Source organism: Terrapene carolina, unplaced genomic scaffold (genome assembly GCF_002925995.2).
Source record: "Terrapene carolina triunguis isolate 2854851 unplaced genomic scaffold, T_m_triunguis-2.0 Scaffold35098, whole genome shotgun sequence".
In the NCBI taxonomy this organism is placed as follows: Eukaryota; Metazoa; Chordata; order Testudines; family Emydidae; genus Terrapene; species Terrapene triunguis.
Window position 1 is genome coordinate 8,610,009 of NW_020699449.1, and position 22,767 is coordinate 8,632,775.

The 22,767-nt window shown below is 43.8% G+C and overlaps 2 protein-coding genes across 2 annotated transcripts in view; one reads left to right on the forward strand and one right to left on the reverse strand.

The window, feature by feature from the left end:
• The first annotated feature begins 1,042 nt into the window (after positions 1-1,042).
• Positions 1,043-1,750, forward strand: TMEM215 (transmembrane protein 215). Its single transcript, XM_026646459.1, has one exon. The coding sequence runs from the start codon at positions 1,043-1,045 to the stop codon at positions 1,748-1,750; it is 708 nt and encodes a 235-aa protein (XP_026502244.1).
• Positions 1,751-13,669: 11,919 nt separating this feature from the next.
• The window catches only part of LOC113405339 (atrial natriuretic peptide receptor 2-like), a 40,810-nt gene continuing 31,712 nt past the window's right edge, over positions 13,670-22,767 (reverse strand). Inside the window, exons 19-24 of the mRNA XM_029914334.1 lie at positions 22,176-22,263; positions 21,045-21,184; positions 19,726-19,878; positions 17,800-17,898; positions 15,176-15,267; positions 13,670-13,831 (exon numbers count right to left, since the gene is read on the reverse strand). Coding sequence (XP_029770194.1) covers positions 13,670-13,831; positions 15,176-15,267; positions 17,800-17,898; positions 19,726-19,878; positions 21,045-21,184; positions 22,176-22,263 — 734 coding nt within the window. The remainder of the gene's footprint in view (positions 13,832-15,175; positions 15,268-17,799; positions 17,899-19,725; positions 19,879-21,044; positions 21,185-22,175; positions 22,264-22,767) is intronic.

The following is a 22,767-nucleotide window of genomic DNA, read 5'->3' on the forward strand; positions in this document are numbered from 1 at the left end:
AATTTGCAGGAAAACCCCCCGTGGGAATTTGCAGGGACACCCCCCCCCCCGTGTGTGAATTTGCAGGGACACACACACGGGAATTTGCAGGGACACCCGTGGGAATTTGCAGGGACACACACACGGGAATTTGCAGGAACACCCCCGTGGGAATTTGCAGGGACAGGCGCGCGAGCTCGGGGCGCCCAGCAGGCTGCGAAGGTCACATGCCCAGCCGCTGCCCCGTTGTGGGTGCGTTGGCTCGGAAAGGGCGGCGATACCTCTCTCTAGCAACGGGTCGGGATCGTGGTACCAGCAGATACCCCCTTCTCCCCACTTCGGAAAAGCAAAGCTCTGGGAGGCATTCGCAGTGTTTTCCTCGCCCATGAGCACCTGCTCACTTCGGCACAACTCAGCTGAGTTATGAACTCCCCTGAGGGGCTAGTAAGCCCCCTCCCATACCCATGTGATGGAAGCTCCTGGGACACTTCTATTCCCTGACCCATTTCTCCCAGTCCTTAGCCCGTTCCTGGGCTTTTCTTTCATCGGCTGTAACACTAGAAGCCGGGAGCCTCTGTCTCTTTCCAGGATCTAAGTCCATCCCCCTCTGTCTCTGACATGCACGCACATATGCCTTATAACTCACTGCTTCCGTGTTTTATGCACTACAATTGCTCTTAATGCATCTCCTCTTGGCTGATCTGGCCTAGGATCCAAAACAGAGCCTCAGAGGGCCTGGGGGCTGTCCGTGTAAGATTACAAGGAGCTCTTTTAGCCTGGTGCAGCATCCTCACTCCGGGGAAGCCTGCTCTGGCTGGCAGAAGCGCTGGGATATTTTTAGGGGGACTGCATGGGATTTCCCCATTGACCCATTTCTCCCTGGAAGACAGTGGCGAGAGAAACAGTATCTGCTTTTGGTTTTTTTATGGAAACTTTTTAATTGTCTGTTTATTGCAGCAAATCCCTCCAGAGGAAAGCTCTCAAAGGCAGGCTCATAAGCCTTCTCAGCTTGGCACTGCCTTTGCAGGAGAGCGGTCGGATGATCTGCATGGTGTGAGGAGCCATGAGACCAGACGACATTAACCCTAGGACGGGACTAGTGGTGGCTTTGGTCAGCGTCTTCCTTGTTTTTGGCTTCATGTTTACCGTTTCTGGGATGAAAGGGGAGACCCTGGGAGACATCCCCCTCCTGGCAATAGGACCTGCTATTTGCTTGCCGGGCATAGCTGCCATTGCACTAACGAGGAAAACAGATGGCTGCACCAAATGGCCTGACGACAAGCGTCCCTGCAGCAAAAAGGCGAAAGACAAGGAAGTGGTGGAGCTGCTGAGAACGCCCTCGGATCTGGAATCGGGCAAAGGCAGCTGCGATGAGCTAGCCAAGAAGGCATACCTGCAGGACAGGAAAGTGCTGAAGGGAGAGGACTCTGTGTCCATCTGCACCACCACCACAACCACCACCACCATGGGAGAATGCAAGAGCCTGATCAAAAGGGTGGACCAGGAGGAGATGCTGAGATACCTGGAGACCTGCTATCCGGAGATGCCAGGGAACGTGCTCGTGGGAGAGGGTCCCACTTACAGTGCCTTGGAGAAGAAGAGTTCTCCTCCCTGGGACAGTGCTGCCTGCCCTGACACAGAGGACAACATTTTTGTGGCTCCAAAAGACAGTATAATTGTTTGTTCCTACAAGGAGAATAGCCCCTACGACAGATATTGTTGTTATATAAACCCTACTGGAGTCAGCTCGGACCATGAGACTATAGTTTGAATGATGCACATTTTATATATCTCTATGTATTTTTACAGACTCTACATCTTTCAGCTCTTAATAGGGGAAAGTAGCTGATTGCACTGCATGGAACACTCCTCATACTATTACAAATTTAACCTGGTATGTGACTGATGCTCAAACCTTTTGTGCCTGAAATACTTTCTGTAAGTAAATAAGCATGTTTAAGGCTAAGAACTCCTTCTTCTTTGTGAAAATCAATTTTAATTATTTTAAAAAATGTCAGTGCTGAATATTTTGTCCAGACACCCCCGCTCCCAAGACCCGAGCTCTTAGACAAGTTGGCAAGATGAAGGCATTGACTGTCAGCTAAAATCAAGGCAAGAGTCAAAAGTCTGGAGCTCGCTATGTAAAATAACATGCAATATGGATGAGTGGATCTTAGGAATAGTGTCACTTCCTTTATTTCTGAAGGAATTGATAGAAGTCAACGTGCAGTTGAATTAGTTGGCTGCCTGATGTTAAGCTGTTAGAAAAGCTTTTCAGTTCAATCAGTCTAGACTCAGGCAGGCAAAATCAGGGAGCCAATGTCTGACTTCAGTTTTCTGCTCTTATTAGATTTTACATGACCTTGTTTTAGGAAATCAAAGAGCAACATTGTAGGCTATTACCCTGCCAGCCTCCTGAGTCAAGGAAGGGGACTAGGATAGAGAGAATTTTTGAAGGCAAATCTATCAGCAGTCATATCAAAGGTACAAGTGGTAGGCTATTCTGTTTCATTCTTATTTGTTAATGAATCCACCAAAGCCTTTCTAATATGTTTGGCACTTACAGCTGTACTTTATAACAAGAGATTGATAAAATCATTGCAGAGACTTAGCAGCAGGGGTCACTGGATGTGGGAGATATATATATATATATATATATATAAAATCACTTGGAGATTTAGGGCCTGATCCAACTCCCACTGAAGTCAACAGACGCCTACTGGCTGTAACAGAAGCTGGATCAGGCTCTTAGAGAAGTGCCATCTTCACATACCTCTTCAAAAACTCCAGATGTTTATCCATGGATCTTGAATAATGATATTTTATTCAATATTATGAAAGCCATTTTTAAGGTGGGGGAGACTAGAGAAATATGGTTGGCACGATTTTTCCACAACCACGCTGTATGTTTTGTTAACGAGTTCACTGATCACAGATGCATAGTACTGGAACCATGACCTGAGTGATACGAAAGCATAGTGGTTAACCCTTCGGAGCCTGCAAACTGCATACACCTATATAAAACAAATTACATAAACGTACTACAGATTACACATAATCTAACATATATATTACCATATGAGATAGTATAGATACAATATAATATATATGTAATCTATACAGCCAATCTAAGGGTTAAACTATTAGAAAAAATGTTTGCTAAAGCATAACATAATTTGTTAGCATTTCACAGACAAAGCCTTGATTTCCATAACAAAATGCTCAACACAGCTCTGAAAAGTCTCTCCGTGTTGGAAGTCTTAATAACAGTTCTTGCTTTAGTTATTTTTAATAAACCATAATTTGTACCAGACAGACTTATTGAACTACCAGTGTAAAAAGAAGCCACCCCTGGCTAACAGGAGCCTAGGAATATTCTGCAGAAACTGCTCTGGAATTTTCCACTGAGAGATTGAAAGCTGGACAACTCCTCATTATGTCTGTGCAATTATTTGGAAAATAAAAGGAAACCTCAGGCATCCTGAGAGTCCATTCATTTGGAAACTGCTCTCAAATTGTTACAGACAGTCAGCTCAAAGGAGATTGCCAAAGGGAGGTTTGGGAAGATTTCCCAGCGTGGGCTTTCTCTGCTTCTCTCTGGTGCACTAAACGTAACATTGTTTATTTTATTTACGCATTTATGTACTGATTTTTCACACAGTGCCCATTGCTGTGGCATCAGGGTGCTATTCAGACAAATAAAACAAATGCAGGTTAGTCTCAGTCAGGGACAGCCAGTTAATATTAACACACCACAGGTCTTGCTGCTGGGGTGTGTAGTTCAGGGACTTGTATTTGCAAAACTTGAGCTTTTGTCAGACTAAATGAGTCCCACAGAGAGAGACCCCCAATTGAAAATGTTCAGCTTCCAGCCCTGGACAGAGACACCCCAGGGATTGTCTCCAAGAATAGCTCAAGAGATCGTAATCACCATAACAGAATCTAGGGCCGGATCCTGCAAGGTGCTGAGCAGCTCCGGGATGGTGCTGAAAGCCAGATCCTGCTCCCATTTAAGTCAATAGCTAAAATCCAACGGACTCCCATGGTGCAGAATAAGGCCTTCTGCATGCCTTCAGCCCCCATCGGTGGGAGTTGAGGCTGTTGAATATAGTGCAAGAGGTGCTTAGCACCACTTGAGATCAGGCCCATCAGCAGAAAGGCAACCTCTCCGATTACATTGTAGTCTCTACAATTCAGGACTCAGTTAACAACCCCTTGCATTGTGTTTGGTAGCAAATAAGTAGCCCATGCAGAGCACAGATTAGGACAGTTCTGCAAATAGGTATGAAGAAGAGGTTGAACGATTTTTTCGCTTAGGTTTAAATGCTGTCTGCCAAACCACACATTTGAAATGTAGTAGAAAGGTCTTTCATAAGGTTAGGCAATAAATTCTAGTGGCAAATGGCATGACAAAGATATAATATGCAATCAAGCAACTGTGAGTCATGCACTATATTCCATTCTTACTGTTAGACCTTAGGGTTTTGCTTTTTTTATTAATGAAAGCAGATTTTTATGGCAGTGAAAGTTACGCACAATTTAAAAAAAAATGAATGTTACAAAATAGTGAAGATTATCGGTGGAATCCTGGCTCCAATGAAGTCAATGGGTCCAGGATTTTACATGCTAAGTTTAAAGAGTATTTATAGGTAATTTAACATAAGCACAAATAGGAATTTGAAACCAGAGGAATATGGACAAACCTTTTCTGAAATCTCTCTACTTGAGAATCTTTCCTTTTCCCATGTTCAGTATTACCCTTAATTAACAGAACAGAGTGAAATCAGGGATGAATCTGGCCATTTTAAAAAAAAAAGTGTCTCTAGGGTCTGATCCAAAACCCATTGGATTGACTGTGACCCTTTCCACTGACTTTGGTGAGCTTTGGTTCAAGCCCTTAGTGTCCATGAAAAGTGCCAAATTGATAATCCTGGAGATTAAAGCCCTTTGTTTACACACAAGACAAGCAGAGCATAGGCAGCAGCAAGACTGTCAATGCGCCTCCCTCCCTGATCTACACTGTCTCTCTTAAACCAGAGAGTTGTTTAATCTCTCTGGCCATTCAATTCTTGGCCTCTCTTGCTGGTGAGTGTATTTTAAACCTGGACATTTATCTCTCAAGCAGTCATATTATGGTTACATCCTGTATGATCAGCCTTGATTTTGGTGGAAGGAGGAGCAATTCCATTGATTTTAATGGCGCTGTTCCTGCTCATCTCAGAGCTGAATTTGTCTCATGGTCATTACAAATCTGGGTGTGATTCAAACTCGTGACTTGGAAGTGAGTCTCTTTATGTCATTACCAGCTCAATAAAACACCCACACTCCCTGGGTTAAAATTTCACTTCATCCTTGATTTTTTAAGTGTCAAAGCAGTGAACATAACTGCAATGTTCTTCATCTCTTAGAGCTTAATCCGGCATCTACTGATGTCAATAGCAAAACTTTCATTGATTCAGTGAAGCAAGATCAGGATATTAAATTGTCTTTGTAGAGATCAGGTGATAAGCACTTAAGACAGATTTCTAAGATTTATACACTATAATTTATGGTAGCATTTATTGTAACTTCTGCACTGATGGGTATTATTTTTTTTTCTGAAGTAATGTAAAAGTGATGCACAGATCAACTGTGTTCATTATATAGTTTGAAGTGTTGCATTATTTTATTTCATTTTGTTTGTAGCATTTTTATCCACACAGATTACATTACAAAACACCAGGCAGTTTCTTTAACAGAAAACCAGGAAACCTTTTCTGCAGCCATAATCCTCTATTACTTTTCTAGTCTATGCTCAAGTGTAACTGTATCTTCACCTCATCATTGTCTAGAGAGCAAACAAAAGAAACAAAAACACAATGTGTGGCCTGATCCTAACAAGTGCTGAGTGCTCTCCACTCCTAGTTGACGTCAGTGGTGAGAGTGCTGAGTCCTGCTCACGATTTGGGTGCATACAACTGATCTGAGTTTTATAGAAATATTGTTGTCCCAATGGCACTTTTCCCTTTCCCCTTGTGATTTTTGTGTTTGTTTGTTAATGTAATTTCTTCTCCTTCCCTCATCCCATGCCTTTGTTTTGAGCAGTCTAATTTGGCTTATTACATTAAGGGCCAGTTTCTGACACTCATGTTGAATGGCACCTTAGTTTGTGAACAGTCCCACTGATTTCTAGCTGACTACTCGTAGAATAAGGGACTACTCAATGTCAGGGTGGCAGAATCTGTCCCTACATCATAAGCCTAGTTGAGACGGTGATATAAAATCATCACGCTGGTTGAGACTGTCACTTCTTGGAGCATGGGCTTTGTATTTTCCATATGTGTGAAGCGTCGTTCACAGCAATGCTCCTATGGACATTTTAATAACTAATAATAACTAACAATCAAAATAAATAGATAAATGATGATCAGTAATTAAGTCACTTTAGGTCTCATTTTCAAAATGGTCATAACCACGCCTCATCAGGGGCTGGATTTTATGAGGTACAGAGTACCATTTGTTAGAGTTGAGCACCTTCAGTAATCCCTGAAGTCGCCTCCACACCTTGTTAATAAGCTTCAGCCACATCGTGCTGATAGAAACCATTGGTCTGAAATGATCCAGCTTTGTCCTCCCAGCTGTAAAGGGTTTCTGCAAGTTGCTAACATCAGTGCTAGTTAAAGAAGTGTTTTCTATCAAATGTAATAGGACTTTTTTTTTTAGAAAGTATTGTGTCAACTCCCTGTGTGGGGCTTTTGCTGCATGCCTCATATTTTTAATCTGATTCTAATTTGCAGACACTGTACATGGGGACAGGCATATGTTGTGTGGATGTTTGTTACTTGTCTTTCCCATGGGATTATGAGACCAGAGGCTCTTGCATTCTGCATCCATTTCCAATGAGTGCAAAAATCCAGTCCAGGGTTTATTTATGATGTTCAGAGGCGATGTTTTTTCTAGTGATGCCTGAGGTTACCCGGAGTCTGTCAGCCCCATAGAATGCAGAGGAGACAGAACTACATTTCCTTTACCAGCCAAGTGGATTCTAGCTCCCTTTGATTTTAAAAGCATGGAAGGTAACACACAAGGTCTGAAGCTTATGGTTATTGACCCGATTCTGCTGTCAGATGCACTCACCGACCTTTATGCAAGATTTGGGGAAGTTTAAATCCACATCCAGAATTCATCTCAACACTCCTGGTGCTTTAAAATCCCACCTGTCATTTAGGAAAGGAGAATCTCCTTGTAGGAATTCAAATGTTATTCAACAGCATACGCCTTGTCAGGCAGAATATCTCCTGCAGGACATGAGGAATTTAAAGGCTGCAGGACTGTACTGTTATAACCAGTGATGAAATACGGGCCTCACTAAAGCCAATGGCAAAATTCCTGTTTTCTTCAATGGGGCCAAGATTTCACTCAAGATTTTCTAAAGTGCTTAGCGCCCAGCAATTCCCCTGAAAACCAATCCCCACATTGCCCCATTGAAAACACTGGGAGCTGCTGAAGGTTTTGGGAAACCTGGCCACTTGCTCTAGGGGCCTGAATGGGATCTGAGCTCTTTGAAAATCTGGCCTTTAATGTACTGTCCAGGTTGGCCAAAACCTAGAGCAAGCATAAATAAGGGGCAACATCCATCCACTAAGTGAGAGAAAGGGATACATGGCTTCATCATTTTTTCTGTTTTCATTGTGTCGGTTTCATCGTGTTCCACTCCAGTCAGTGGATTTTTGTGTATACGTTCTATCTCTTTGCCAGATTCAGCAGCATCTGTATGATTTTCTGGGCCGGGGCAAGGCCTTTCTTCTTGCCCTTAGGTGGAATTGGCTGGGGCAGGCCCCATTTTTCATCTAGTCCCAAGGTGACAGAAAGGGTTAATCCATCACAGATTGAATGTAAAATATGCATCTGATCCGCAGAGAGTGTGCCTCTTCCTTACTCCCGTTTAAGTAAACTGAAATTGGGGGTTCTCAGCACCGCTCAGTCTCTAAGCCAACAACTGGTGCATCATAAAGCACCTGATGCAATCACACAAGAAACAAAATTCTTTTTAAAATTCAGGGATGAAGGTATTTTGTTTTTCAGAACTCATAAATACGGCAAATGGCAGCCTATGCTTTAATTCAGTGTCAAAATGTAATCTGTATTAAAAAAAAAATAAAAAGCCCTTGATAGCTCAGTGCTTTGATCATTGGCCTGCTAAACCCAGGGTTGTGAGTTTGATCCTTGAGGGTTCCATTTAGGGAATTGGGGTGGAAAAAAAAAATCTGTCTGGGGATTTATCCTGCTTTGAGCAGGGGGTTGGACTAGATGACCTCCTGAGGTCCCTTCTAACCCTGATATTCTATGATATGCGTATGGAGCAGCCTGCACTGATAGTCCTTCTAGTAGAGCTTTGTGGATTTACAAAGGACTTTGCTGTTCAGGGCTTTCAAGCCAACAGCTTCTACAAACACCAAACTCACAGAGCTGTTTTGAATGTGAAAAGGATTGATTTATAACTCTGAGGAGGAAAAGTGCTTTTGAATATTTGTTTTAAACCTAGGGATCAAAGCTCATGCCAGGGGTGTCAGTATGGGCCAGTTGCTCAGGGAGAAGAAAGGGAAAACACAGGAGGTAAGCGTACTTGGCTAGGACCAGGAAGTTATTGGGGAGGGAGAGAGTGAGTGATCTGCGTGGCACCACAGGTCTGACATTCTGGCTGTCCATGTATAGAAAGCCCACTGACTCCTGTCTCAGGAGTTATCCACACAGAAATGAGGCTCCGTCCTGCATGACTGAAGCCAATGGAGTATTACCATGGAATTGTATGAGAGCAGGATCAGATTTGTGCTGCATAGTCAGGTTCAGTCTGGCTCTGTAAAGTTTCCCAGAATGGTTGGAAGGCTCTTGACATTGGGTCCCTTTCTTTGGAGCAGCTGCTTCATCCTCCTTATTTGGAGAGCTGCAGATCTGTTAGGGAGGCACTCTAGGCTAGGTCTGCCTACATATCCCAGGAGCTAATCTTTGGTTTTATAGTACCTATAGAAAATATCAACATGACATTTAAATGTTAGGTAGTTGCTACCAAGTCTTCAGTAGAAGCTAGGTGCTCTGTTTGAAGAAAGAAAGAAAATTTTCCCAATGTTAAGTTTGACTGAATCAACTCTGGGAACTTCTAAACCTGGAAAATTGATTTACCAATAAAATTACAACATTGGTGATTATTTTATAATTTGACTGTTCCATCTACTCTTCAGCATTCACACAGGTTAGTTAAATATTACATAATTTTGTAATTCTTTTTCTGCTTTGTATCATGCTATTTATTTCCGATGCCTGTGTGCATCATTACCTGTACATAGCCTGTATTGAGATGAAATTGAGATGAAATTGTAATAAATAGTCATCAGAATATATAATATATATAAAATCAACACTTCATAAAAACAGAGTGGTATTCTTGTTGTCCACATGTGCTGTTTTCCTATGACTGCAAACACGGAGGGCCCAATCCTGTGATGGGCTGAGAGCCCCCAGTAACAATGGAGCACCTTCACCTCCCACTTGGGAGAGAGTGTTGAGGGTGCCCAGCACCTCACAAGGGGTACTCCACACCTCTCAGGATCAGGCCCTATCACTGGAAATGCCCAGTATCCATCTACTTTCAAATTTAAACATGCAATAGATATTTTAAGAAAGAGGAGGAAAATATCACCGACCTATATAAGTGTAACATCTATTGTGTCCCCTGTCTACACAAAAACTTCAGCACAAGCTGATCGTTCACAGATCTGTGTCATAGGAGAGCACTTAGCTCTTCAGAGATTTACAGAGTCTCATATCAGGGCACTTGGTTGGTAATTTGACTTCTGACTGGTCACCCTGGACCGAGGGCCTTCGAGAGAAATTTGGGGCCCTGGTACATCACGTTCACTAGGGCCCCACCCCTCCCATTTCACCTCAGTTACAGATGTTTTGAGGACTTCCCTGAGCTTGGGGCCTGGTACAATTGTCCTCCCCTTGTCCCCCTCTCATCAGCCCTGCTTGCACCATTACAGCCAGTGGGACATTAGCCATTGACTTCAGTGGGAGCCGGATCAAGCCCTATGGCTATACTTTCTGGTGGTGTGATGTTATGTGGGTTATCTGTTTGGTGGAAGATATAATAGAATTACCCTGAGTTTTTCTTGCAGTAACTACTCATGTGTACAGCCCCATTTAACTCAATGGACATAGAGCTAGGTTTGTGTGGTTTGCAATGAAAAAGTGACTTTTGAAGCAATACAAAAACTTTTCTTTTTGTTTAATGTTTGTGTGTGGAAATTTTTCATTGTTACAACCAATCCTAAATAGAACTACTTCATGTGTTTGTGAATCTACCCAAATTTATAAGCGTTTGCAGGACTGGGGCCCTATGAGTTTACAGTATGATTTTCAGCAACTTTGTAAAATGCTGAATGTAACATTTTCAACCAGATCATCCCTAAGCATGATAGATCCCATAAGGCATCATGCGGCTACCTAATTCATTTTTAATTGGCTTGAGGGCTCAGCAGCTCCATTAATTGCTCAGCACCCTGCAGGACTGGTCCTATGTAACTTCCAATACAAATGTGGCGCTCATATAACATTGAATGTCACGGCAGGGTCATGGGCAGCCAGGCCTAGTAGTCGGAGGCAGAGTCCGCAGTCATGAGACAGGAGTCAAGAGTCAGGATATCGGAAGATCAAAAGCAAGAGACAAACTGGAGATCAGAACCACGTGTCGGGAACCGGAGACAGGACAGCTCAGGATATCAGGGGGTCAGAGGCAGGCGACAAACTGGAGGTCAGGAACCACAAGTCAAGCTGGGTCTGGATGCCAGGAAATCGAGTAGCAAGAGCAGGAAGTGTGGGGTGAGGCGAGCCCAGTTGTTCAGACAGCTGCCTGTTCCTGCTGGCTCCAGGACTCCACCAATTGGGCCTCAGGGGCAGAGCCTTACACTGGGGTGAGGCTTCATGGGTCCCAGGTAAGTCATTGTTAGCAGGCTACCAGGGGGAGGGTTGGAGTGTGGTTGTTTCCATGAACTCTGTGAATGTGGGTTTGAGACCTATCAGTCATGATAATAAAACAGACCTTTTTGGGGGTGAGGGGAGATAGGTGGCAATGCAGTTTTGGCCAAATCCATTAAACATTATTATCAAGGTATGTCTGTAAATCCCGAGTACCTGCCAAATCATCTGAGAACACTGCAACTTGTATTTCACATTGTACTGTACATCCATTTCCTAGTAGACAAATACCCACATCACAAGAACCATTTGCATAAATGACACTAATCAAGATGCCATCAGCACAACTGACACTAATCAAAGCCTTTCTAGAAGTCTTACCAGACATTCAATGAGCTATGGAAAACTATCACTGCAGAGGTGGTCCATCCAAGATAGGGGCGAGAGCTATTGACAAAGCAACAGAGGGATGCTTACAATGGTGTTGTCCACGATCTTCTTTTTCTGCAAGTAAACAGCCCAATCCAAAGCCCTCTGAAGTCACCAGGAGTCTTCCCATTAACTTCATTAGGCTTTGGACCAAACCCAAAGATATGTCCTCAATAGCCACAGCTGTCAGTCCAACAATTTTCCTAAGCACTGTCACACAAACATTGTACAAACTCAAATGATCATACAACTGACTTATATTTAGAATAACCTGGACTCAGAAAATGTTCATTATAATGTCCTTTAATCCTAGCAGTCTACGTTAGTATAACATAGATGAGTAACAATTGCAACTTTTCTGCAAATGAATATGCAATAGATAGAGTGAATGGTAACAAATTCACATCTCCTAAAAGGCCTGTGATCTGTCCCTTTCTATAATTTCTAATTTTTAACATGTTAATTCAGTGAAAGTGTAATGCCAAATATATAATGCATGATGCAATGGTGTAGATCAAAGTGTTTCAGGAACATACACGGTATTCAGATCAATGGGGCTCTGGCTGAACAGCAGAGGAACTCAATGTGTGAAAGGATGTTACAATGCTGTGGTTGACTTGGAGTTTGAGTTTATTGGTGGTTATATTATAAAATTTGGAACGTATGCAAATTTAACATTTAAAGTTTAGATAAATGGAAAAATACTTTAAAAAAGAATTGTCAGACTGTATATTGTAATCTCACTCAATAAAGTCAGTTGCTATTACTATTGCGTGTGCTTTCCAATTAAATAAGAAATTTCAGTCTCAGCAATACCTTTTAATTTTAATCTCCGTGATCGCACAGTACATATTTAATATAAAAATATGCTAATTACATGGGGCATGAGCCAGTAAATTACCCAGTTAATTTAAATTGATTTACACTGGTTTAAGTACACTTACTTTAGGGTTTTGCACTGGTGTATCCAGATTGATTTGGAATAAATTTAGTTAAGCTGGTGAAACTTTTCTAAAGTAGAGAAAATCTGCTGCCATTTAAAATAAATCTGTAGTGTGGAAAAAAGAAACCGCAGAGTCCCAAACAGCATACAGCACACATTGTACAGCGTACTTCGCATTCAGAGAAAATAACCTCTGACAGAGCTTGAATGAGAAGCCACTAGCGCAAACCCATCTCCATCAGCAAACATGGAGATTTATAGAGCGTTTTCTCTTAGGGCTTGTCTACACTTACAGTGCTGCAGTGACGCAGTTGTGTTGCTGTAGGGCTTAGTGAAGACACAACCTACGACAATGGGAAAGCTTCTCCCATTGGCTTAGGTACTCCTCCTCCCCGAGAGGTGGTATCTATGTCTGATGGGAGAAGACCTCCTGTCAACATAGCACTGTCTACACCGGGGGCTAGGTCGGTATAACTATGTCACTCGGGGTGTGGATTTTGACCCAAGAGTGTCAGACCAGCATTCCAGAGAGCTCCTGCAGCAGCCTAAGACATGAACTGTTTAAACATTCTTTCTCCTATTTAATAATCCCCAGCTCTTTTCATCCCTAGATCTCAAAGCACTTTACAGAGGTGGTTAGTATCATCCATGCTTACAGATGGGGAAACCGAGGCACAGACAGGTGAACTGACTTACACAAAGTCACTCCAATGGCTAATGACAGAAGCCAGACACCCTGAGTTCTTTTAGTCCAATGCTTTATCCACTAGGCCAGATTGTTCCCTCCTACTCTACCTGGCCTTCAGTTCTAGCAAAGTCCACATTTCAATCCCTCCTTTCAAAACATTAAACAAATTAATCCCATGAGGCTTATCACCACCCTGGCACTAAATAGCACGGCCTCCCCTTTCTCCTTCTCACCACGAGAGGAGTTAATATTCTGGCATCTCCAGCCTGCTGCTTGTGCCAAGTCTAATAACGGGGGCTGTTTGCAGGGCTTTCCCCCCCAAAACCAAGCGACAGCTGTATAGATCTGATCCCGGTCTCTGGATAGCTGGTGACACAGAAGAATCCATTTAATTCCTTAATTATCCACACATTTGTCGTCACCAGTGATTTGTTTTACTTCTTTATTTTTGTTCCCGTCAGACTAAGGGAGAGAGCTTTGATTAATGACTGTCCATACATCCAGAGAGGCTGTGGGGGAGCAGCATCTATTTTCTTGCTTTGCCTCTAGGTGTGGCATGGCAATGGAAGCTTTCAAATATCTCAGGCTCTCCTGGATCACAGGAGAAGTTTGCCAGGTAGATCTAAAAGACTGAAAACAAGGAGAAACTGGAACAACTAAACATCTACCCCTGCCCTTTAAGCTGGGCTGGAGAGAGGATCACTGGGCAAGACTCCTGGAATCAAACTGAAAGTAGTTCCATCAGGGTCTTGAGAGGCTGTGGTAGTGATGGGTGCTCTCTTCTGGATGGCAATATTCTGCTTTCCTTCTAGCCAGTATGTCACCATGTCTCCTTTCCCCTATGGAGGAAAATAAGTCAAGGTGTAATAATAATACCACCTAGCTCTTATATAGTGCTTTTCATTAGTAGATCTCAATGTGCTTTATAAAGGAGGTCAGTATCATTACCCCATTGTACAGAAAGGGAAACTGAGGCCTGGAGAGACACAATGACTTGCCAAGATCCCCCAGCGGGCCTGTGGCAGAGCTAGAAATAGAACTCAGATCCCGAGTCCCAGTCGAGTGGTCTAGCCATTACTACTGTGTCTATTAATGATGGAAAAACACTTCATCTCTGAGAAAGTGTCACTAATTTTAATTATGGGTCTGTCAACACTACAGATACAAATACAAATGAATCAGGGGATGCCATTATCACAGGCTTTTCTTCTCATCCACTTACCAGACAATGACAATCTGTAGTGTGGGTTGGATCTAATTGTGTTTTTACCATATCCCATGACTGAGGTCAAAGCCTTAGCTAAAGTCCTGAGGCCAGGCCAGACCTTTAGTCTGGTTGTGAGACATGGTCGCAACATGGTTAGGTCCCACCCGCAGTACAAACCGTAATTATGTTGTCATTGGGTCAGTGGGAAATGGTGTGGTAACTGGGTCCCAGGATTCAGTTGTCCATGTGGTGTAGATAGGCATGGGCCTGTTTCAGAGCGAGGCCATGGAAATGAATTGTTTTCGCAAAGCAAAACTGTGGGACACTTTGACGTTTACCTGCATGCTTCGCATGGCAGGATAATTAGCCAGACAGATATGGACCCAAAATGGAAAAAAATGGGTTCTAGATTTCACACCCTTCAAAGTCCAGGGCCAAGGGTTTTCTATCAGCCCCTTACAGAGTGAGAGAAGCTGCCTGCAGTGTTCAGTTTTGGATCTGGCTTCAGATTCCTCCCAAAGGTTGTGATTATTCAAGGTCCATTTTCACCACAAAGAGAAAATCCCACAGAGAATGAAATTACTTCCCAAAATGGGGGCCGTTAGGATTGACAGGTTCCAAACACAAAGTTTGTGTTCGTTTATTGTTTATCGCTATTTTCAAGTCTCGTGTTTGATTTGAAGCAGGCAGGCAGGGTGGCTTGCCAAGCCGTGAATCTGAGTGTGGAGCCCCTGTTTGGGCCCTCGCTCCCAGAGTTGGCTGGGCCTGGGAGCAGCTTATGTCACCCTTGAGCAAACTCCGCTGAGTGATCCTTCCATGGAACTCCAGCCAGGCCTCTTCAGCTGGAGGCACCGCTCAGATTCAGTAAAGCCCTTCTCTGAGCGAGGAGGGTATGAAGGATTAAAACAACGGCATTCCAGAAGACAGTTCACACTTTCCCCCTCTGAAAAGCTGAGCACAAATGCTGTATATTTACCTTGACTTGCAAATTCCCACGACACACTAATATGTACTCTCCAATCTGCTCCAACAGCTGGTACGTATTTGAACTGCATTGTATTTTAAGAGCTGGAAGGGGGGAAATTGCCATATTATTGTAACCATTTATCCACTGAAGACTTAGCCAGCAATGAATAGCGACTAAACTTCCATCTGCCCCCCAGGCTGGGTCATTATTATTGAATGACACCTACCTCTTTTCATTTCTTGGCTGTCACTACCATGTTATTTGAAATGCTCACAGATGAACTGAAAGGTCCTTGGTCTCTTTGTAAGTCATCTCAGGACACCTACGTGACTGTCAACAAACACTTCACATCACATCCTGTATCCGATATTATTTTTCAGCTCTTTATAGCTGCCTGGCTGGAGTTGCTTGACAAGTGACCCTTTCATCTCACAGGGAAGAAATCCATATGGAGTTTTAGCCAGTGGCCACTGAACAGCCACTGCCTTTTCTGTGTACTCACTTTTGAACAAAGACTAAAGCTAAGAGAAATTTCCACCCACCCACTGCCTCCAAGCCTATAAATAAATAAAAAGAGGGGGGAGGTGCCATCTCCTGTAACTGTATAAATACTTCTACTGAATTATTCTGGCAACATGATCTTTTCTCTAACCAAGGAAGGATTTATACTCATGCAAAATGCTTATTGTCTCATCCATTGCAGGAGACTGGGAACCAGGACTCCTGGGTTCTATTCCCACTTCTGCAACGAATTCTCTGTGTGACATGGGACCAGACACTTAATTTACCTATTTGTAAAAATGGGGATGATTCGTGAGCTGGGGGTGGGAGGATTTTTCCACTGAAATGATTTTTTTGACAGAAAAAAACAGTTTCCTTAACATCAAATTTTTCCACAGCATTTTGATTCAGAAATCTCAGAACATTTCATTTAGATTGAAAAATGCTGAAATAAAATGTTTCCATAATTTCCAAATGAAAACTTTTCTGAACTATTTGCCCCACAAACAGTTTTGATATTTTGACATTTCATCCCGATTTGGAACAGAAACAAATGTTATGTCCACACAGGATGGAAATTCTGGATTTCACGGAAGTTAATACTTCTAACCTATCACTGTGAGGTCCTCCGGGTTAGTTACCTACAGTGTGTAAAGCTATTTGAAATCCTCAGATGACTATTCCGAAAGAAGCATGGAAAGAGGAGAGGGTTAAGGTCATAAAATGATAAGCTTTTTCTTAGCACACTGTGTTAGAGGTGCTGATAAGACATACAGAAGAAGAGGTGAGAGATAGGTAGAGATACATGACTGAAGAGAAGATGAAATGTGAGGGATGGAGAAAAAGATTTGGGAGTCATCAGCATAAAAGTGGTAGCTGAGCCTATGGTATCAAATGAGTTCACTCCAGGAGAGTGCAAAGGGAGAAGAGGAAGGGAGCAGACTGGGAGATCGACAGAAGGCTAATGAGGTTGCACACATAACTGAGAGCATGAGTTGAAGACAATGGGGGTGAACAGATGTCACTGAGGGCATAATTTGTTCTGCAGAATCTTCATACTAGTGATGATGAGTGAGAAGGAAAGAACCCAGCTTGACTCTCAGATCCATGGGTCGAGTTTGCAAGGCTAGCAGTTAGGATGGGGGAGGAAACACACTTTCAATTTGTAAACTGGGCAAATTTGATATGGAATCAGTAAGGCACAATGGACATATTAAACCCCATCATGACAATTTTGAGAGTCACTTTTTGGAGTGGAACAGCCCTTTAAAATATATTGGAAAATTGCCCTGTTTTAATACATTTGAAAAGCATAGTAACCCCATCCAACAAAACTATGTAACCTTCTTTCTCTCATGGATTAGAGGAACAAATATGTCTAAAAAAAAAAAAAAAGCCCAGCTTTGGCTCATTCAGCTTTTTCTGGCCCCTGGAGCTTGGACCAAATCAGATTTCAGCTCAGCTAAAGATAAAGTCTGCTAACCAAACTCGGGACTCTGTCAGTCCCTGGCAGGAGCTGAAGAAGAAGAACTCTGTCCGCAGATTTTCTCATGAAGATTTCTTCCTGATCATTCTGCTGGACAACAGGGTTTGCTTCCCCATGCAACAGACTTCCCCCACCTCCACTGACTGAGGGTGCAGTTCCAATGGAGCCAGGTTGTCAAACTTTCTGTAGTCACTAGCAGTCCCCATTTAAAGGGAAGTTACACTGAGGAGGGTGGGCCATAGAACATATTATAGCTCTGCGATGAGCTCCGCTGAGTGCAGGGAAGGAGGACGAACAATGAACATTCCCTGCTAATCTTATGCATCTCCAGGGCCTGATTGCAGCCTGCCCCATCTCCTGCAAGGAGCTCTGGACCCTTGGAGACCCCTCTCTTGGGCCTGGAGGAAGAGGGGAGGCTGTCACAAGGCAGTGGAGCCCCCTTTTTCACAAGAGGGGAAAGCCATGCATGTAGGTTCCCCTCTGTCTGTGGATCTTGGCTGCACAGTTGAGCCCTCAAGTCAAAAGCCTCCTGAGGTTGGGAGTTGCACCCTCTTAAGCCAGGGCTGGACTCAGAACTCAGCCTTTTGTTTCTCCACAACTCATTAAAATGTGCTAAGCATTGCCCCAGCATTTGGCTTTTCTTTACCCTCACTGGTGGACTCCATCCTGGAAGCTGTGTTGACAGTGTCTCCAAACAAGCAGTACCGGGGCATTTTGGTTCCAACAACTCCAGCTACAACTGGCCCTATTGAAGGAAAGAAAGCCAAATATTCTGGGAGATGTTTTTAACTCACACTCAGAATGGACCTTAGGCTCATGTAACCTCAGTGGTTGCACAGGGCCCAGTGCCACACACAGCTCTGGTCCAGTGTCCCCAGTTCCCCATTTGTGGTCCAGTCTGGTTGCATTGCACCATGACAAGGTATAAATGCTGATACTGTCCTAATCATCCCCTGCATTTGACAAGTTGTGCTTCACCTCCACTACTGACTTCCAGGTCCATGTAGGTGAGTCACTAGAAGCCCAAGATCCTCATGAGCAGGGTAGGGGCTGGGATGGAGGGATCACAGTCAGGCAGGAGTTGCTATGGGTACACAGAAGGGTCTGGGGAGGAGGGCCTGGTCATAGATGAGCAGAGAGCTAGATGGGTCTGTGATGGGGTTTCTGCCCTACACTGGCATGTAAGGGGTTAAAAGAGGCCTAAGGAGGCTGTGTGAGGAAGTGGCCAATAGGAGGGAGGCTGTGAGAAGCAGCCAATCCGGGCCCAGCAGGCCTATATAAGAAGGGCCGCAGAGCAGAGCAGGGTGAGTAACTGTCTGGAGCTCAAGGAGGGAAGAGTGTGTTCCTAGCTAGAGGAAGGAGTGCTAGTACCTTGGACAGAGCAGTGCCTGAAGGCTCTGAGGTGAGGGCAGAGCAGGTGCTGGGGGCCCGGGAAGAGGCCCAGGAAAGCATAGCAGTCATAAGGGGAGTTGAGGAGATGCAGCACGTGGTTGCCATTGACAGGGTCCCTGGGCTGGGACCCGGAGTAGTGGGTGGGCCTGGGACCCCCCACTCGCCACTGGGGAAGTGGCTGGACTACTGACAAAGATACTTCCCCCCTGGAAAGGGGAAACATGGATATGGTGACATGGCCAGAGGGAGGGCCAAGTCATGAAGAGGGTGCTGCGGTACTTGGATTGAGGCGGATCTGCAGGCTGAGACAACGATGGGAGAGACACCATCAGGAGAGGGCATACTGGCTGGCGGAGCTAATCCCTGTAAAGAGGCACCACTGTGGTAAGTGGACCCATGACAGAGTCTCCACGGGAGCTGTTCACACTAGGCCCCACAAAAAATACCTTAGGCTGGCCCTGCACACACTAAGCATCTGGAAAAGCAAGAGCAGGAACCAAGCTCATATATTGCTGACAATAGCAGAGGAGCTTTCTATTCCTAGGTATCTCTACTGAATCTTAGCTTTGGTTCTGTGATGTCAGCCCATTCTGCTTTAAATTGAGAAGGGTTTGCTCTGTTGTTGCGATAACAAGGGCTAATAGTCTTGTTGGGGCCGCATTCCAAAGTGCTGAGCATCACAGCATGAGTGCTGGTCTAATCCAGACTCCGTATTGCCAACCAGGCATGCAGATGAGTGGGAAAATCAGATGGTGACCCAGATCAGGAAGCAGAGAAAGCATAAGTGTGGGAGCTGAGTCAAGGATGTGAGGAAAAAACTCTTTTGGGATCACGAACAAACTAACTGGGACTAGCAATGGCAACAAAATTACCATCCCTGGCCTGTATTAGCACCAGCTTTCTCTCTCCTTCTGTGAGGCACAAGTGGGCTCTGCTCCTCCCAGTTTGGCTGGTGGGGCGCTCTTTGCAAAAGCATCCATGTCAGAGGAATGGTGAGGGCCATTTAAAACTCAACAGTTGCCACTCAGCAGTAACTGCCTTGTCACAGGATCTTGGATTCTAAGGATAAGGTGATAGTGCATCTACCTGGGGCTCAGCCCCTGGCTGAAAATTCAGCTCAATCTTTACATAGACAAGACGCTATTACAAACATTTGCCAGATGGCAGCATAGCCACATACCTGAGTGGATTCCTGCTCGTATCTTTAGCTGGGTGTTGGGTTTGTGCGGAATCCTAAATGTCTTGCACACGGCCACCAGGTCTAGAGCCATACTTGCTATTTCACTGGCATGACGAATACCGTTCTCTTTGGGTACCCCCGACACGACCATGTCTCAAAACAAAAATACAGCCTCATCAGCCTTCAACATGAGTCGTTTTAAACAGGCATTTGTTAGAAGGATGCTGGCCTTAGCTAAAAAATCCTATTTCCTTTTCACACACTGGGTTAGCTCTAAGTTTAGGGCAAAAATCTCCAGAAACAAATCTAGGACAGAAAACACAGTATAATATTTTGAGTGATTAATTTCTAGAGCTGTGCAAAACTTTGGACTTCCCTCTTACCCCTCCCCACATTCAAGGACTCTGGAGAAGGGGCACAGGGCCTCACGGAGGGTATCAGCTCTTCTAGCTTTGGGTGGGGGTCACCAGGAAATGGCAAGGAACCCCAAATCCATCAGGAGTCCTCTCCCATGCCTTCTGAAACTGGCTCCTACACTGAGCAGCAAGGGCAGAGATAGTCACTAGCTCTGTGGCTAAGGAATCCATTTGAGTAACCAAATGCTAGCTAAGATGTTCGGGATCCCTAATGTGTGCAACAGCTGCTGCAGCAAGAGGTGTTTCATCACTACCATTAACATTTAAGGGTTCAGAGTCCATTGCCCGCAAGATCCTGGAAGATTTGTTGCAAGAGTAGTCTTTAAGTGGCAGCCACCCTTTGCAAACCTACAATATGGGGGAAAGAATGAGTGGCGTCTTTTCTAAAGAACCCAGAGAGAGCCTCCAGCTCCATACAGAGTAGGAAGGAGGATAAGGCTACCACACTCTGCTTGAGAAGACAGCAATGATAACATTTGGGAGAGGGAGTCTTGGGCAGAAGGTGTGGGGTGGGGATGGGTTGTTGGCATTGGTTCATATGAGAGTCACACATTTCTGTAAAGCACAAGCCATCAAGTGAACCAGCCACGATTGATCTGTTGTCAGCATCTAAGACTGGACCCTGCAGGTCACAGAAATCAAACTCAGAAGGATTTGTTCATCTCCACCCACTTCTCTCCTTTCATCAGGTTTAATGGAATACTATGGACATGTAGGGGGGAAAATGAACCTTCATCGTTAGGGTGGTGTTAGAACTCTCCCCTCTCAAAATGTAATTATTCTGGTCCTTAATGTGGCAATGAGCTATTCATATCCCCTGGACTGTTCATTCTTATGCTTTGAGCCCTTCTTCTCCTAAGCCTCTTATGAAATCCCCACTTGCCCACAGCACAGGGAACTTACAGGCATCTCCTATCGTCTCCACCTTGTAGACATCATAGTTGTCTATGATTTCGTCAAAGGTAGTGTAGAGTTTGTTTAAGAAGTCCACCACTTGGTAAGGTGTGCTGGTGCTGGATAGCTGAGTGAAGCCAACAATGTCACTGGTAAGGCACAACAAGAGAACATACACTGTCCAGTGAGGTGTTTGGCTAAACACCATCCAGTCAGGTGTTCTGGTTAAACATGAGCACAATGGCACATCTTCCCATGCAGTACTATTTTCTCAGCTGAAGTATTGACCCCCCCACCCCCAACATCCAGCCCTGAATTTGTGTTTTCATTCTGTTTGTTTTGAAGTCTCTCTTTCTGGCTGGGGATATTCCTCTTTAAAACATTTGCTTAGGCAAGAAGAGATTCCATCAGTACCAAAGACCGGACAGAACTAAGTCAGCTTCACTTTCCAACGGAGTAGACAATTTTTCACCTACAACCAGACTTTGTGGATAAAAGGTCCTTGGTTTTAGACTATGCACACAAGAAAAAGTGGACATAAGATCCTACCTCTGTCATGGACTGAGCTGCTAGCTCTTTAAATTGTTGGACAGCAACTCACCGCTGTACCTTTTACCATGCTGTTCAATGCCGAAAGCCAAATAAAGTCTCTGAAAACATGTTTGAGGTATGTATTGTTTTCCCCCCCATAGGGACCGATCCTGATGTCTTTACTTAGTCCAGACTTGGGCAATAAATATTTCTTTTAACTGCTAGAGGTGATGTATTACCGAGTGCTAGACTTGCAGCCATGTGATAGTCTCACTTTCCACTTCATTCATTTTAACATAAAAAATGGCAATTTTGTGACCTTTCATAGAAATTCACAAATTTGCCCTGAGGAAAATTTTGCCATTTTCCCACCAGCGATCACAGCTTTGATAGAAATTATGTGCCTGGAACCAAGGTTTCATCCATTGCATTTTAACAGCACTCCTTTCCACAGGTGGAAATTTGCAAACCTCCTTTATGGTCTCACTCAAACAAAAAGTTTAATGTTTGTGTTTCATGGACATTATTTGCCTCCTCTCTACAAGTGACTTGACCACAATTGTTTTGTGCAAGTAAATTATAGTTCTAAATCCACCCATTCCCACTTACCTGAAAAAGATAGTGGCAATTACGTAACTTTGGGCTTGTGAAGGTTTTCCTTGCCTCAGATCATCTGCTACTTGCTTGGGTAACATACCTATTTTAGAGCATAAAGCGAGATTGTCAACTGTTATTGTAGGGTGAGAAATACATGAAAAGGATAAAATTAGCTTAATCTGATTTTTCCCCACTCAGATATAGAAAGCAAAAGAAACGTTTATGAATGTAAAATGCTTTGACATTGGAAAAAACATAGGAATAAAATCTGCCCTCACTTACAGCCTGCTAAATCCAGAGTAACTCTGTGGAAATCAATGAAGTTACAGCAGTTTGACACCAGTGTAACTGATGTCAGAACTTATCCATATGTGCTGCTTGTTATGTATTCTAATTATTATTATTACAACTAGTGTTACTATTAGAGATAGGCTTGGATTGGAATCAAACCTCCTTTCTGAATCCTAGTCTAGTTGCCCCCTGGATCTATACAGGGCTAGAAGAAAGCTTGGGAGCTAAACATTCCAAAGTCAGAGGAAGTCTGGATGTAACCAGGGCCATCACTGATTCTATCTTTCTTTATCTCTCTTTTGTTTTCCTCTGT

What these genes read in the sequence shown, in the direction of transcription:
- TMEM215 (XM_026646459.1), top strand. Translation starts at nt 1,043, where the DNA reads ATGAGACCAGACGACATTAACCCTAGGACGGGACTAGTGGTGGCTTTG.